The 18,020-nt window shown below is 43.5% G+C and overlaps 1 protein-coding gene across 1 annotated transcript in view; it reads left to right on the forward strand.

Annotated features, from left to right (window-relative positions):
• Positions 1 to 18,020, forward strand: part of LOC126278041 (cholinesterase 2-like) — a 224,371-nt gene that overhangs the window by 82,493 nt on the left and 123,858 nt on the right. Inside the window, exon 5 of the mRNA XM_049977796.1 lies at positions 3,946 to 4,143. Within this exon, the coding sequence (XP_049833753.1) occupies positions 3,946 to 4,143 (198 nt within the window). The remainder of the gene's footprint in view (positions 1 to 3,945; positions 4,144 to 18,020) is intronic.

Genomic DNA, 18,020 nt, shown 5'->3' on the forward strand with positions numbered 1-18,020 from the left:
CGTCAACAAAAGCAAAACGAGGATAATGGAATGTAGTCGAATTAATTCAGGTGATGCTGAGGGAATTATATTAGGAAATGATTCACTTAAAGCAGTAAAGGAGTTTTGCTATTTGGGGAGCAAAATAAATGATCATCGTCGAAGTAGAGAGGATATAAAATGTAGACTGGAAATGGCAAGGAAAGCGTTTCTGAAGAAGAGAAATTTGTTATCATCGAGTATTGATTTAAGTGTAAGGAAGTCGTTTCTGAAAGTATTTGTATGGAGTGTAGCCATGTATCGAAGTGAAACATGGACGATAAATAGTTTAAACAAGAAGAGAATAGGAGCTTTCGAAATGTGGTGCTACAGAAGAATGCTGAAGATTAGATGGGTAGATCACATAACTGAGGAGGAGGTATTGAATAGAATTGGGGAGAAGAGGAGTTTGTGGCACAACTTGACTAGAAGAAGGGATCGGTTGGTAGGACACGTTCTGAGGCATCAAGGGATCACCAATTTTGTATTGGAGGGTCAGCATGGAGGGTGAAAATCGTAGAAGGAGACAAAGAGATGAATACACCTAATAGATACAGAAGTATGTAGGTTGAAGTAGGCACTGGGAGATGAAGAAGCTTGCACACGATAGAGTAGCACGGAGAGGTGCATCAAATCAGTCTCAGGCATGAAGACCACAACAACAACAACAATGAAACGTTCAGGAGTAGGATTTGGTCTAACCGTACTAACAAATCTTTACTAGGTGGAACTCACAAAATCTGCTACAATCGGCCATTGAGATTGCTGCTCTGACAGAGACACCCAAGTTTCAGAGCGCCAAAATATAGAACATTTGCCGCTGGAGGATCACGGAGTAGAGACTTGTCGAAGTGGGTGACTGCAGAGACAAGCCTTTCTGTTGTAGACAAGGACGACATTACTTCGCTTCACTGAATACAGAGACGGAACTGAACTCGGAATCTCCAGCTGCTACTGTCACTGCCTTGTGCATTCATGCCGCACGAGTGTGGTAAGAATGAGTCAGAATTGCCAACACCGGTTCGGTGGGAATGCGATCTTAGTTAACCACATTCAGCAGACATTTGCACAGTTTTTACGTTTTGCAGCCAGCAAGCTGTTTTCATTGTGCACTTTGGCGATTTTACTGGTGTTCACAGCTATTTTCCTATGTTCATTCTATGATTTGCAAAGCGTAGTTGCAGTCATTAGTCATATGCACCAATTATTTTTGTAACTATGATTTTATTGTGCCCACCAACCTTTGCCAAGCTTAGATGTTACAATTGTAATCGCTTGTCCTGTTATTAAACGTTAAATCAGTTATATTTTTTTGTGGTGTTCAGTCTGAAGACTGGTTTGCTGCAACTCTTCATGCTACTCTGTACTGCGCAAGCCTCTTTATCTCCGAGTAACTACTACAACCTACATCCCTCTGAATCTGCTTAGTTTATTCATTTCTTGGTCTCCCTCTATGATTTTTACTCCACAAGCTTCCCTCCAGTACTAAATTGGTGATCCCTTGATGTCTCAGAATGTGTCCTACCAACCGATCTCTTCTTTTGGTCAGGTTATGCCACATATTTCCCTTCTTCCCAATTCTGTTCACTTGATCCTCATTAGTTACGTGATCCACCCATCTTAACTTCAGCATTCTTCTCCAGCACCTCATTTTAAAAGCTTCTATTCTCTTCTTGTCTAAACTCTTTATCGTCCATGTTTCACTTCCATACATGACTACACTCCATGCAGATACTTTTAGAGAAGAGAAATCTATACTCGATGTTAGCAAATTTCTCTTCGTCACAAACGCTTTTCTTGTCATTGCCAGTCTGCGTTTTATAGCCTCTCTACTACGAACATCATCAGTTATTTTGCTTCTCAAATAGCAAAACTCAATTACTGCTTTAAGTGTTTCTTTTCCTAATCTAATTCCCTCGGCGTCACCTGATTTAATTCGACTACATTCCAATGTCCTCCTTTTGCTTTTGTTGATGTTCATGTTATATCCTCCCTTCAAGATACTGTCCATTCCGTTAAACTGCTGTTCCAAGTCCTTTGATGTCTCTCTCAAAATTGCAATGTCATCGGCAAACCTCAAGGCTTTTATTTCTTCTCCCTGCACTTTTATTTCTACTCCAAATTTTTCTTTTGTTTCCTTTACTGCTTGCTCAATATACAGATTGAATAACATCGAGGAGAGGCTACAGTCCTGTCCCACTCCCAGTTATATAAGTGGAGCTGATGCGGATGAAAAGATTACAAGAGGATAGGAAAATCTGGCAGGATACATTATACCAGTCGAATGGCTGGTGGAAAAAAAAGCCTAATGATATATTGCTGAGAAAATTCTCCAGTTGTAGTGCTTCTTGGGCTCCTACTGAGACAAAATTTATTCCGAGAGCTTCCCACGCTCTACCGTGAATGGACTGTGATTGGGCCAGAAAAAAAACTATTAGTTATGTACGTCATGGCTTTGAGCGCCTCATCATATTCATTACAGCCAATAATCTCTAAAATTTCTTGCATTTACGTGACTTCTATTCTCTACACAGAAAAGCCAAAGAAACTTGTACACCTGCTTAATATCGTGTAGGGCTCCCACGAGCACGCAGAAGTACCACAACACGACGTGGCATGAACTGTACTACTGTCTGAAGTAGCTCTGGAGGGAGTTGACTCTGTGAATTCTGCAGGGCTGTCCATAAGCCTTACGGACAGCCCGTAAGAGTACGACGCGGTGGAGATGTCTTCTGAACAGCACGTTGCAACCCATCCAAGACATGCTGAAGAATGTTCATGCCTCGGGAGTTTGGTGGCCAGCGGTACGTTCATGGAGCCACTCTGTAAGAATTCGGTGCGTGTGATGTCGCATTGTCCTGCTGGAATTTCCCAAGTCCGTCGGAATGGATAATGGACATGAATGGATGCAGGTGATCAGACAGGATGCTTATGTACGTGTCACCTGTCAGAGTCGTATCTAGCCGTATGAGGCGTGCCATGTCACTCCAAATGCACACGCCACACACCATTACAGAACCTCCACCACCTTGAATACTCCCCTACTGATATGCAGTGTCCATGCATTCCTGAGGTTGTTTCCATAGCCGTACACGTCCATCCGCTCGATACAATTTGAAACGAGACTCGTCCGACCAGGCAGCATGATTCCAGTCGTCAACAGTCCGACGTCGGTGTTGATGGGCCAAGGCGAGCCGTCAGGCAGTAATCAAGTGTACACATGTGGGCCTTCGTGTCCAAAACCCCTTATCATAGATATTTCGGTGAATGGTTCACACGCTGACACTTGTTGATGGCCCATCACTGAAATCTGCAGAAATTTGCGGAAGGGTTGCATTTACTCTTCAGTCGTCGTTGGTCCTATTTTTGCGGATCTATTATTCGGGCGCAGCGATATCGGAGATTTGGTGTTTTATCGGATCACTCATATTCACGGTACGCTCGTAAAACAATCATACGGGAAAATCCCCATTTCATCGTTGCCTCGAAGATGCTGTGTCTCATCGCCTGTGCGCCGACTATAACACCACATTCAAACTGACTTAAGTCATGATAAACTGCTATTGTGGCAGCAACAACCTATCTAACAACTGCGCCACATACTTGTTGTCTTATATAGCCGCTGCCAACCGCAGCTCAGTATTCTGCCTGTTTACATACCTCCATACTTGAATACGCATGCATATACCAGTTCCTTTGGCGCTTCAGTGTAATTCAGTCCCAGAAAGGTTGCTGAGAAAAAAAGAAAGTGAGTGTAAATCACTTGCTGTAAGCCAATGTGCAGTACGTAACCACGTCATAGAGATACTGGCAGGCAAATTCTGACACCTTGGCATCTGTAGACTACTACTAGTATCGTGATGTCTCATTCTGACACCTGAGACCTTCTGCTGTAGCTGGTGTCTGTATCGACTTGGCGAATTGCAGGTTTCCTGAGCCTGCAGACGGACGACGTTCCCGGCAACGCTGGCCTCATGGACCAGCTGGCGGCGCTGCAGTGGGTCCACGACCACATCAGCCAGTTCGGTGGCGACCCCGCCAAGGTGACGCTGGCCGGCGTCAGCGCCGGCGCCGCTTCAGTAGCGCTGCTGCAGCTCAGCCCACTCTCCAGGTCGCCCACTGGAGGTGAGTGCACACAGTCCGATCCACTGCTCCACAACTACAGAGTTTCCCTCTTGCTGGCAGGAGACTTTGAGACCTGGAGACTTTGGGACCAGGAGACTTTGGGACCAGGAGACTTTGGGACGAGGAGACTTTGGGATAAGGAGACTTTGGGACAAGGAGACTTTGAGACCAGGAGACTTTGGAACTCATCAGACGATTCTATCAATACAGAGGTGCCTCAGATTTGATAACAAACAGCAGGGAACTACATTTCGATCCTCAGCCGACAGTCTATTGTAGTCACTGCTCTGTGCGGCTGCTCAGATTGGGTGTGAATCAATAAGGTAATAGCAGGTAGTAGCAAGGAATCTGGAGGAAGTAGAGGGATGTCGCCCCACAGCGACAGGAAACTTGAGGGACCTGTAGAATGAAAATGTTGATCGGCGCTGTCCTATGGATTCTTGAAGGTACTCAAGAGTTAACATGGAAGCAGCACCCACTATACCTCCAGGCCTCTGCTGGGTACTGCTGAATGTTTTACCATGTAATAAGTCATAGAATCTTAGTAAGTGGTAGGGTTCATTGTGTTACTACTTGTATTTTATTATGAAATTAATGTAAAAGTTAAATTAAAATAAGAGGAATACTGCTTCTTGATTTTTCTGCGTGTTTAAGATGCAAGTGGGACAGAAAAAATTCACATTATTCCCCATCTACAGAAGAAATTTTGGGCCAGCTTAATTTAAGGGAACTCCTTCCGAACTGTGGTTGTTGGTGGTCAATAAGTTGGCTGTGACTCCTAGAGACTCCTCGATTTGAAAAAGGAAACCTGGAGAGCAAGGATACATTCCTGGGAGATAGCTGTCGGTTTCGATCCGTCAGGTAATGGCAACCTGACAGGTGTGGAGAGTTCCTGAAGAATTCACTGATGAGACAGACCTAGCTATTTTTTATTGGAATGGTCTTTTAGGGTGACAATAGAGAAACTTGGCTACCCTGGCAGTCTGCTGCGTTCTTGCTGGGACTGAGTTTTTAAACATGGCTCAGGTGCTAACTCAGCCTCGCTTTTGTCTGTGGTGTCGTGGAGAAGTCAACAACTAGCATCTGCATCCACTACAGAGCTTCCAGTGCACAACCGCGCTCGGCACCACACGCCACGATGCTATGGTTTACAGGGGTAAATAATGGTTGATAACATGTGAGGTCGATGAAGTGTGAGCTTGCTATAGAACACCCTTGTGCCCCCCCCCCCCCCAATCCCTCTCTCCAGATTTCGGTACTTAATATATGTTTTCTGTTGTTTTGTAAATGATGAATGTAGAATATATCGTACATAAGAAGTCGAATTTGGGTTCTTCGCTTTGTTATTATTGTTGTACTATCCTTCCTGTTCACCTACACCTACAGCCCCGTGACTAGCTTCTGTCAATCATTGTTGAAAGTGACTTACAAGGAGGCCTCATGGCAACCGAATTTTGTAATTTCTTATGTTATGTGAAGTTGAGAACTCAACTACCAGTCTCCCAAAGCAAGTCTGTGCAACTCTCAATAATTACCAACAAAATCGACTTTGTAGTTTCCTGAGCATCCTTAATTGTCTAGAGCCAGAATGATGTTTGTGTGACGCCCTTCATGGCTTGTTATAGAATGCTCCTGTGCCACATTGGTGGCCCTGGTTAGATTCTGGTTCAATGTAGAACGTCGTGTGTCATTAAAATAAAAAATTAGAAAAAAACGAATTGCCAGGTGGTCTGCTTGTTAGATTCACATCTGCAAGTGTGATCGAGTCAGATGCTCCCGAGGCCACAAGTTGTGGGATCGCCTACATTGGGTTCCATTTCGTAGCGGAGGAAATGGGCAAGTAAGGTGTAACACCACACTGCCACATGAAGGCGATCAGTGCGTATGACTGCAATGATGGACTCATAGTAAACTGCTCAACACGGGATTTGGAGTATGCACGTGAAACATAAGGTTTGTGGTTTTGTCATCAAAAATGTAAACTTTGCTTAGACATTCACACAGGTGTCGGTTTTGGAAGGTATTTAAATGCTCCACATTGTCTAACATGGCCTTGCACACTGCATGTAGGTAGCCATGGTAGCTACTTGGATGATCATGGACAGCACCATGTTGGCAGCCAGGGTTCTGATCCTGCCCCTCTAGCGCAGTTATCGCTTGTAGCTGAGTGCTATCGTAATCACAGTCTGAGCACTCCACAGTTGCACGCGTTTTGCGCTTGGCTGTAAACTGCACTACTTTCCACTGGCCAACAAGTATTTTGAAAATTACGCAATATCATTGCAATGTTCAATGTACTGCTTTGATTGATGTTTACACACTGTACACATAGTTTCGCACGATGTTATCGCCTGTGTAATACTGTCTTAGCAGCTACTTAATAAATAACTATTTGACATTCACCAGCGCAAGTGACTGGCACTGTCAAAGCTTTAACCTCTATTACTGGTGCAGACTGACGTTGAGCCCATGGTCGGAAGATATTATGTGCCCTCTTTGTTGCTGTGTGTGGAGGTGTTTTCCTGGTCATTGTCACTGCAGTTCCTTCATTGTTCGCTCTGGAGACAGTCGGTTTTAAACCTGTTCTTGGAATCAACCGACGTGTGTTTAGTGACTTTTGCCAGAAGGAATGTCTGACACTCTCCAAGATTCTACATCCATTATCGCTGGCCGGAGGACATTACGTACTCGCGTGAAGTGTTTCCCTGGTCACTGTCGCAGTAGCTCCTGCGTTGTTTACTGCGGAGGCATTCGATTTGAAACCAGTCGGTGGGGGAAATATTAGGTACAGGTGACGTATTGTCATTTGGATTTCGTTTCAGATTTTCGACCGACGTTTGTTTAATAGCGTTTCTGACAATTCGCCAGCACAAATGACAGGCACCCTCAAAAGTTCAGCGTCCATTACTCCAACCTCCATTTTTTTTTTGGAATGCCTAAAATCATTGGCACAAGAGACAGCCAAACAGTTATTCAAGTTGGTTTGAATAATCTACAAAACTGGAGACATCTGATGAGACTTCCGAAAGAATTTCATCCATACTATCTCGAAGACAGCAAGGGTAGACAAATTCGAGAACTCGCTTAGTCTACTTACCTGTTCATGCACTCAAGCTGCCGACGAGAATAACATACAGAAGAATGGAATAGATATTGAGAATGTTTTGCATGATGATTAGTTTGGCTTTAGTAAAGGTAAAGATATGAGAGGGGCAGTTATAATGCTACATCTGACAGAAAGAATGAAACGGCCTTCATAGGATTTGTTGACCTACAGAAAGCTTTCGACAGTGTAATGGAAGATGTACAGTGATGAGTCAAAACGTCATGACCACCTGCTTAATACACTCCTGGAAATTGAAATAAGAACACCGTGAATTCATTGTCCCAGGAAGGGGAAACTTTATTGACACATTCCTGGGATCAGATACATCACATGATCACACTGACAGAACCACAGGCACATAGACACAGGCAACAGAGCATGCACAATGTCGGCACTAGTACAGTGTATATCCACCTTACGCAGCAATGCAGGCTGCTATTCTCCCATGGAGACGACCGTAGAGATGCTGGATGTAGTCCTGTGGAACGGCTTGCCATGCCATTTCCACCTGGCGCCTCAGTTGGACCAGCGTTCGTGCTGGACGTGCAGACCGCGTGAGACGACGCTTCATCCAGTCCCAAACATGCTCAATGGGGGACAGATCCGGAAATCTTGCTGGCCAGGGTAGTTGACTTACACCTTCTAGAGCACGTTGGGTGGCACGGGATACAGGCGGACGTGCATTGTCCTGTTGGAACAGCAAGTTCCCTTGCCGGTCTAGGAATGGTAGAACGATGGGTTCGATGACGGTTTGGATGTACCGTGCACTATTCAGTGTCCCCTCGACGATCACCAGAGGTGTACGGCCAGTGTAGGAGATCGCTCCCCACACCATGATGCCGGGTGTAGGCCCTGTGTGCCTCGGTCGTATGCAGTCCTGATTGTGGCGCTCACCTGCACGGCGCCAAACACGCATACGACCATCATTGGCACCAAGGCAGAAGCGACTCTCATCGCTGAAGACGACACGTCTCCACTCGTCCCTCCATTCACGCCTGTCGCGACACCACTGGAGGCGGGCTGCACGATGTTGGGGCGTGAGCGGAAGACGGCCTAACGGTGTGCGGGACCGTAGCCCAGCTTCATGGAGACGGTTGCGAATGGTCCTCGCCGATACCCCAGGAGCAACAGTGTCCCTAATTTGCTGGGAAGTGGCGGTGCGGTCCCCTACGGCACTGTGTAGGATCCTACGGTCTTGGCGTGCATCCGTGCGTCGCTGCGGTCCGGTCCCAGGTCGACGGGCACGTGCATCTTCCGCCGACCACTGGCGACAACATCGATGTACTGTGGAGACCTCACGCCCCACGTGTTGAGCAATTCGGCGGTACGTCCACCCGGCCTCCCGCATGCCCACTATACGCCCTCGCTCAAAGTCCGTCAACTGCACACACGGTTCACGTCCACGCTGTCGCGGCATGCTACCAGTGTTAAAGACTGCGATGGAGCTCCGTATGCCACGGCAAACTGGCTGACACTGACGGCGGCGGTGCACAAATGCTGCCCATACAGCTGCCCATACAGCTTCAACACGATGCCACAGTTCATCAAGAGTAGTGACTGGCGCAGTGTGATGAGCCAGTTGCTCGGCCACCATTGACCAGACATTTTCAGTTGGTGAGAGATCTGGAGAATGTGTTGGCCAGTGCAGCAATAGAACATTTTCTGTATCCAGAAAGGCCCGTACAGGACCTGCAACATGCGGTCATGCATTATCCTGCTGAATGTAGGATTTCGCAGGGATCGAATGAAGGGTAGAGCCACGGGTCGTAACACATCTGAAATGTAACGTCCACAGTTCAAAGTGTTGTCAGTGTGAACAAGAAGTGACCGAGATGTGTAACCAATGGCACCCCATACCATCACGCCGGGTGATACGTCAGTATGGCGATGACGATTACACGTTTCCAATGTGCGTTCACCGCGATGTCGCCAAACACGGATGCGACCATCATGATGCTGTAAACAGAACCTGGATTCATCCAAAAAGAGACGTTTTGCCATTCGTGCACCCAGGTTCGTCGTTGAGTACACCTTCGCAGGCGCTCGTGTCTGTGATGAAGCGTCAAGGGTAACCGCAGCCATGGTCTCCGAGCTGATGGTCCATGCTGCTGGAAACGTCGTCGAACTGTTCGTGCAGATAGTTGTTGTCTTGCAAACGTCCCCATCTTTCAACTCAGGGATCGAGACGTGGCTGCACGATCCGTTACAGTCACGCGGATAAGATGCCTGTCATCTCGACTGCTAGTTATACGAGGCCGTTGGGATCCAGCACGGCGTTCCGTATTACCCTCCTGAACCCACCGATTCCATACTCCGCCAACAGTCATTGAACCTCGACCAACGCGAGCAGCAATGTCGCGATACGATAAACCGCAATCGCGACAGGCTGCAGTACGACCTTTACCAAAGTCGGAAACGTAATGGTACGCATTTCTCCTCCTTACATGAGGCATCACAACAACGTTTCACCAGGCAACGCCGGTCTACTGCTGTTATTGAATGAGAAATTGGTTGGAAACTTTCCTCGTGTCAGCACGTTGTAGGTGTCGCCACCGGCGCCAACCTTGCGTGAATACTATGAAAAGCTAATCATTTGCGTATCACAGGATCTTCTTCCTGTCGGTTAAATTTCGCGTCTGTAGCACGTCATCTTCGTGGTGTAGCAACTTTAGTGGCCAGTAGTTTACTACCTTTTAACTGGTGAGTCCACCAAAGCCTGAGGAACGCTGGTGTCCTGATCTGGGAAGATAGGGAAGATCCCAGGTCCTATCTCTGACAAAGATAGGCTAAGGTGTTGAACTCTGCGACTGGTGATTACGTCAATGTAGCCAGATCAGCTGTTCACACTCTTCGAAGCTTGTTTAACGAATTCGTTGTGTAACACAGGACTGATCCATAAAAGCTCTTCGTAACACGTTGTTGTACTAGCAATAACATTTCTTTCATCATGTAATGAAGGTGACATGATCGTGCCGAGCTGTTCTGCCCTACGTCTACTGTATGGTTCGTCAGAGGCGCCGATGTTGTGTTTTCCCCTGACCCACACTCGGAGGTGAAATGTTAATCTTTGCGCCCGCCTCATGCCGACTCCATCGTAATGTAAGTAAGATAGCTTTTCTCAACTGACTTTGAAAATTCCTACCCTTTGCTGCGCAGAATACGGTTGGCATGCAACAATATCATGTGATCCACAAAGGCCTTTGTTATTGGTTTCGGCATCATATCAACAACCTATACTAAAAATCCAGAGACAGTAAAGTGATTAATAATTGATGGAATCTACTTATTGTCCTGATGTATCAGTGGGATTGGTCCCATAATACTCAAAGCTGCAATCCTGACTGGCCTAGAAGCTTCCGCAAAAAGTAAGCAACTGAATTCATGGTCACGTCTGCTGTGTTCACTGTGCACATGGAAAGTAAGCAGGTATGTAATTCTCAAGGCTATGCTGAAGAGTCTTCCACCAGCAGCACATAGCAGTTTGCTCATTACTGTATGTTTTCCACTGTGGCAACTTTGACTGTTGTTGACTGTTTAGTTCACTTAACACTGTAGTCAGCAGAGCCCTGACAGACTTGAATGCTGTCATAGCATAGGGCGATAATGTGGTACTGAAGCACCGCGGCAATTGTTTCTGAAGGAGAGTCTTTCAATGTGGAATATCATCTTCTGATACGAAATCTGTGAGAGAGGTATACTACTGACACCCTGCAGTCTGTCTCTGAGTTTCTTTCAGTTCTATTATAACTATCTCATCTGCTGGCGATACACAGATTTTTCTGCGTAACACATTTGCACTTTGATGAAGCTTCCCTGGTTTATGATACTGTGAAATTTCTACCATACAGGTAGCATTTGAAATAACTGATTCCAGACACCAAAGGCAACAATTGCTCCTCTGTTGTACTACCCGCTTGTTCGGATGGTGAGAAGCAGAACTGATTGGTTTCTCTTTAGTATTTTGATCCTGACTTACAACATGTCCCGTAGCAAAATAGGATGCATCATACAACAGTGTAAAAAGTTTCTCATTACCAGGAATATCAGCAAGGGAGAACTCGTTAAAATATCTCTGACTTGTACTGTTGTCTTGAATTCTTCAATCCACTCAAATGATACCCCTTCTTTCCACAATTTTGTCATTGATTTGGTTGCTATGGCATAACACTTGACAAAACAATGATGACAGTTCATAAGATCCCCACTCATGAGTAAGTGCAGAAAAATTGGTTATTGACACTGTAAGTCAAAGGTCTGATTTTATGCCAGAAACAATGACAGTACGATCCAGGCATTGAAGCAATTTTTTTTTTACCAAAGTCAATGTCTTCAATTTTTCATTTATGTGGCCATGTTTTCCATAGCTGCTTTACAATTCCTGAGTGTCTTTTCATTCTGTCGTTACAACTATTAGAAAATGGGTGTTTCTATCACCAGGTGCGTTTCGCTTTATTAAGGTAAAGCATCATCAGTGGTCTGCAATTAAAGATATTAACAATTTGATTTGTTTTTAAGGTCATAAACAGTTCGTTAACAATTTATTGGTTTTTACTTACTGTGATTTCTGCCGGGGTTCTCGCCTACATCAATAAATGCCGTCTGTTAGCGCGTCTTTCTTCGTTAGATTCTGATACTTGTAGACAGATTTTTCGTTGCTGTGCAGACTACGCATTTCTTATGTTTTACACAGCACACTTTTTCGTACTCCACTGTTTACTGTTTATTTTTATACTTTATAGGGTGTACTGCGTTTGTAATGTTGCCAGAATAACACTGCCACTAATTTGTCTTTGACCTATACATTTTTTAAGTTAATTATGTGTGTGTTGTTATATCTAATTTTACGAAACAATTGAAACCATCAGATTTAATAACCAGTGTAAACGTAATGACCTTATGCAAAAATAAAGAAACATAAAGATAAAAAACAATTCGAAAGCAGCAAAATTACCACACGTGCTGCTAAAAGTGGCTGGTTGAAACACGAAATTAAGCCATGTACGAAAAAAATGGACACAAAATTTGGAATTAAATCCTGTTATTTTCGCTCCATAACGAGAACTGTCCAATTCTACACATGCAGAGCAATAAGCAAAGAGCAACTAAGGCATAATAAGAAAACTACAATTGTCAAATTGTGCGACAGTTAACTTCAGAGCAGCTCCCACATACCTACTGACAGAACAAATGCAGTAGTAGCTCACCCATAACAACAAACACTTCCACACACACCATTTCTATCCAAGGGTGGTCACTCCTACAGATATAACACTAAATGGAAACAAACAACCGGTTTTAGAAAACGGTTTATAACGCGATATAGACTCACCAGCAAATGAACAACAAATAGAAGTTCTCAATGATAGATTCTGAATATATTCTCACTACAGAGAAAAGAAAGACAACAGAAATGTAAATTCAGGGGTAACTAGGAAATTAATAAAAGAAGAAATTAAGAACAACCCAACACAAATTAAGAAGGAAAAGAATAAATTCAAAAATAATTGTGATGAAACAAAACTTAAAAATCTCGAGAAAAAACTACAAGCAGTAAACATCATATAAGAAAATCTAACAAAGCCAATAGTGTTGTCTTCATGAAAACATAGAATACACAGAAAAAATAGAAGAATTCATCAACCAAAACAACAGGAAAAGGTTAAAATCAAACCCAACTAACACTCTCAAAAAGGTAGGGTATACATTTACAGACAGAACTAACAGAAAAAAAAGAAATCCTGAAGCCTCCAGTATGAGATGTCAAACATAGGTCTGTAAAGAAAATTACCCTGTCTGTCAAACAGTAAACTTCAGAGCAGCTCCCACATACTTACTGGCAGAACAAATGCAATTGTAGCTCATCCAGTACTATAAACTTGAAAATGATAGAAAAATGAGAAATACCTCTCAACTAGTAGAGCACATAAGAGACATTAAAAACTCTGGCGCAGCAACATTGTTCTTCTTTGATGTAGGAACTATTACAGTTTCCTTCCTGCTAATGCAACCATAAGACTAATTGAAGAAAACCTGAAATTACACAGCCAGCTACCATATGAACAGACAGATGAAACAATAAAATTGTTACATTTAATAACACAACACAGTTATTTTGAATTTAATCAAAAATATTATATACAAGAACAAGGTTTACCCATGAGTTCACCTATTTCAGGAACATTAGTCAACATTCTCATGAATCACGTAGAAAAATTAATATTTGGAGACATAATAACAAAGAAAAGCTACGTCTGCTGGTACATGCACGTGGTTGACGTAATATGTATGGTAGGTGAACCTAAAAATAAAACAGCAACTACACCAAGACATAAATACTGTCCACAAACACATAAAGTTCACAATTGAAAGAGAACAAGCAAACATGTTCCACTTCCTAGACATAACCATAAGAAAAGAAACTCGCAAACACATGTTTGACGTATACAGAAAATGCACAAGTGATACTATGTTAAATGCAACCTCAAAGCAGCCACAGAATCAGAAACAGGCTGCAGTCAGACACATATTAAACAGACTGAACAGGACTTATCCTAAATTCTTATGATTAGCAAATAGAGCTGGTTATTATAAAACAAACAGCAATAAAAATGGACACAAAGAAACAATGGTAGACAGAACAAACAGAAAAATAAAGACACAGATAATGAAAAAACTAAGCAAACCACACCAACACATATAGCCTGCAGTACCACAAAAAAGCATACAATGATCTACAACAACAAATTTACGCTTAAAATAGGTAACATATTCAAAAAGTTAAGGCATAAACATTGCTTACAAAGCAAACAACTCATTGCAAAAGCATATCCCAAAACTGAAATCAAAACCAGAGAGATGCCAAAAATCTGGCTGCAAAGATAGTGAGAAAATAGACATTGGAATGACTGGCAGGAAATTCAACGTAATATGTAAAGAACACAAAAGAGCACTGAAATATGGTACAGACCACTCAAAATATGTAGATCATTTAAATAAGGGATACCACAGACCAAGCAATATTGAAGAAGATATGAATATCACGAGTCAATAACGACACACACCTCCTTCCTTTTCAAGATAATTTCCACATACACAAATCATTAACACGAAATAAACAGTTGGTACATGACCAAATAAATACTGGAAACTAGATACTATGTAAAATTAGATAATTAAGAAAATTGCATAAAAAAGAAAAGAGCCTTTTTCATCCTCTATCCTAACTCACCATAGCCCCCTTTCCCCCCAATTTCAGTTCATTTCTTGCTGCTCACTTTTCCTGCACAACTCTTGCTCCATCACACTACAATACACTTATATACACTCATCTTTGCTTATCCCTCCCCCATCTAAACAAAAAAGAAACAAAGAAAGAAAGAAAGGCACTCCATCACTATTCCTTCATTACTCCTACACAGCACATAAATACACAGCAACATAATTAAATAGAGTAACACATATATAATTAACTGAAAAAATGTATAGGTCAAAGAAAAACTATTGGTAATGTTATATTGGCAACACCACAAAACACTATACACACTATTAAGAATAAATATGAACAACAAACAGTGGTGCACGAAAACGTGTGTGCTGTGTAAAACATAAGAAATATATAGTTCTGCAGAACAGCGACAAATATGTATAGAAGTATCACTGTCTAATGAAGAAAGACACCAAGGACATGCTAGCAGGTGGCATTTCCTGATATAGACGAGAAACCCAGCAGAAATTACCGTAAGTAAAAACCAATAAATTTGTAATTAACTGTTTTCTAACTTAAAAACAAATCAAATTGTAAATACCTTCAATTACAGACCACTGATGATGCTTTACTTTAATAAAGCGAAATGTGTCTGCTGTTAGTTAATACGCCATTTCTTCAAATTCAAACGCAAATGTACCCCTTGTAATCATTAGAACACCCTCCTTAGTCTGCATGTTATTCCACTGTTTTCAAAACTGCAATAACATCATCAAAATAAACCAAGCACACAGCAGATTTCAGTCCTCTCAATAAGTAGAGTGCGAATCGGTGACATGTATGTGGCAGGCACATTTCTTAAACCAAAAGCCACCCTAAGAAATTCATATAGTCCAGATAGAAATACAAACACAGTTTTCAGCCTGTCTTAAGATGCAATGAAAGTCTTATGATAGCCTCATTTGATACCCAGGGTAGTAAAATATTTGCAGTTCTGCAACCTGTCCGAGGTCTCATCTATACAAGGCACTGCACAGATATCAGGTTTTGTGAATCTGTTAGCTGCTCAAATAGTAACACACAAGCGATAGAATTCCTCACCATTAACTAATGTCTTAGATGCAATTACAAAATGAAAGTTGTATGATTTCAGCATCAAGCAATTGCTGAATACTCTCCTCCACAACTACCTGCAAGTTACATGGGAGTCTATACGGTTTTTGTGGTATCGGTCTGGCATTCTCAGTCAAAAGCTCATGGTACAATAAGTCAATGGCTGGCAAATATTTGCTCTCCTCGAACAACCACACAAATTTCTCCTGTGGTGGATACAAAGTGCTTGGATCTAGTTCTGGCACAAGTAACTTCTAAATGGTGGCATGATTATATGTATTTTTCTAATGGCATTGATTTCTGTTTTGTACTCTTCTAAAATTGCTTTCCTGGCATCACAGGCAACTCATCATTTGCTATCTTTCGTATACTGCACAGCATTGTTCCATGTGGTATTACAAAATCTTTCACTCCAAAATTATCTGCACAAATTGGGCACAGGCCTCTTTTCGTGTTTATCAACAACTTCATTCTGGGAGAGTGGTTGAGTGGTTCAACCACAAAAATAGTTAATATGGCACAGGAGTGTTAGGTTTTACACCAAGATTCGAGGTTTAGTAAGAGCTCGAGAAATAGGCCTTTTTTCTCAGATTTCTCACGTGTGTTGTGCCTGCACTGCCAAAACATAAATTTTTCCAGTTTACGACAGTTAGTCAGTCACACTCTGATACTCCCTCAGAAAATCGTTCGTCGGGATGACTATAAAATCCTGCCATTATTCCCTCAAAGTTTCTATCCCAGACCCATGTGTTCTCTCATCGACTGCTAATTTGAGACGTCACGTTCCCACAGATGCATCTATTTCAGCCCTCAAATCACTAATCAGCAAGGCAGCTTTAGCACCCACTTATCACCAGCTGGTAAGTATGCTAAACCCACTTGAGTACCTAAACCTATCAGAATTCTCATTTTCTTGCTAGTGTCTTTCCCAACACAATCAAGCTTACACCTCATTCAATCCACAGAAATTTGTAGGAAGCACTGTTATTAGTTGTTGCTGATGGGCGACTACACCTGCGTCCTTGTTCTTCCCTTGACTTTTGATGACTGATCACTAAACTATCCAAAAATGCATCCCAGACAGAGTAAACGCGAGCACCTCACTGTCTCTCCCACTAATTTCTTCTGCAAGCTGGACTGAAGCCAATCATGGGTCACTACCATACACGGGCCACCTGTTGTCCATCTGCGATTTAGAGGATCAAGAGGGTGCAGGATAAAACGATTAGAGGCATGGACTGCGAAGACGGGTTTTACCTTTTCTGCAGACAAATGTGTGTGTGTTCATTTTAATCGTTCTCGACGTCCTTTTACCTCCCATGAATTGAGTCTGAGGGACACCATTCTTCCTTTTAGAGACACTGTGAGGTTCCTGGGCCTCACTTTTGATTCCAAGTTGTCGTGGTTGCCGCACCTTAAAGACCTCAAGGTGCGGGTCCTGAAGGCACGGAATATTTTGAAGTGTCTGAGCCATCGGTCCTGGGGAGCAGATCGAGCGTGTCTGCTGCAGTTTTATAGGGTTTTGTCAGGTCGCGTCTTGACTATGCTTGCACCGTGTATGGGTCAGCAAGGCCTTCGTATCTGAAGATCCTTGACGCAGTACACCATGAGGGTATCAGGCTGGCCACTGGTGCCTTCCGTACCAGTTCCATCCCCAGCCTGTGTGCTGAGGCAGGGGAACCGCCGCTCTCCATCCGGCGGAAACTCCTCATGGTGCGACGGGTGTGTCATTTCCTTGCCTGTCCTACCTCCCCTGCGTACCATACCGTTGCCCGACCGCCTATGGAACGTCTATTTTCCAATCGTCCCAGGGTAACGAGACCATTTGGGATTCGTGCCAAGCATTTGCTTGAGTCCCTTGGTGTGGAGCGTGTGGCCCCCCAACGACAAGGTTTTACTCGCCTGCCTCCTTCTCCAGAGGCCCAGCGTCCTTTTAGACTTGTCATAGTACCGGACGAGCTGCACTCCTGCGTTTCTTTTTACCTCCTTTTTTTGCGATATTTTAAACCAGCATCCCGACCATGTACCAGTATTTACGGGTGGCTTTAAACGGGGGACTCTGTTGGTTGTGCTGTTGTTTTCCCTGATCGAGTCAAGTTACGACTTCCTGCGGCGTTTATCATCTTTGATGCCGAATTGTTTGCGATCTTGCGGGCATTGGAGCAGATGAGATGTGTTCCCAGTCTCACCTGTTCTGACTCCCTTAGTGCCCTTCTGACCATGCAACACCTGTACCCAGCGGATACAGTCGTCCAGAACATACATGATGCCCTACTCCACCTGCAACGGCAGGGGAAGGAGGTTTCTTTCTGCTGGGTGCCGGGGCACGTGGGTATTAGGGGAAACGAACTGGCTGATGTGGCTGCCAGAGATGCATGTTTCCTCCCTCACGTTGTTGAATGTGCCGTCCCCTCCATGCTGTTACCTCCGTTTTGCGTTTTCGTGTTATGCGTC

The sequence above is a fragment of the Schistocerca gregaria genome, chromosome 6 (genome assembly GCF_023897955.1).
Source record: "Schistocerca gregaria isolate iqSchGreg1 chromosome 6, iqSchGreg1.2, whole genome shotgun sequence".
Classification (NCBI taxonomy): domain Eukaryota; kingdom Metazoa; phylum Arthropoda; class Insecta; order Orthoptera; family Acrididae; genus Schistocerca; species Schistocerca gregaria.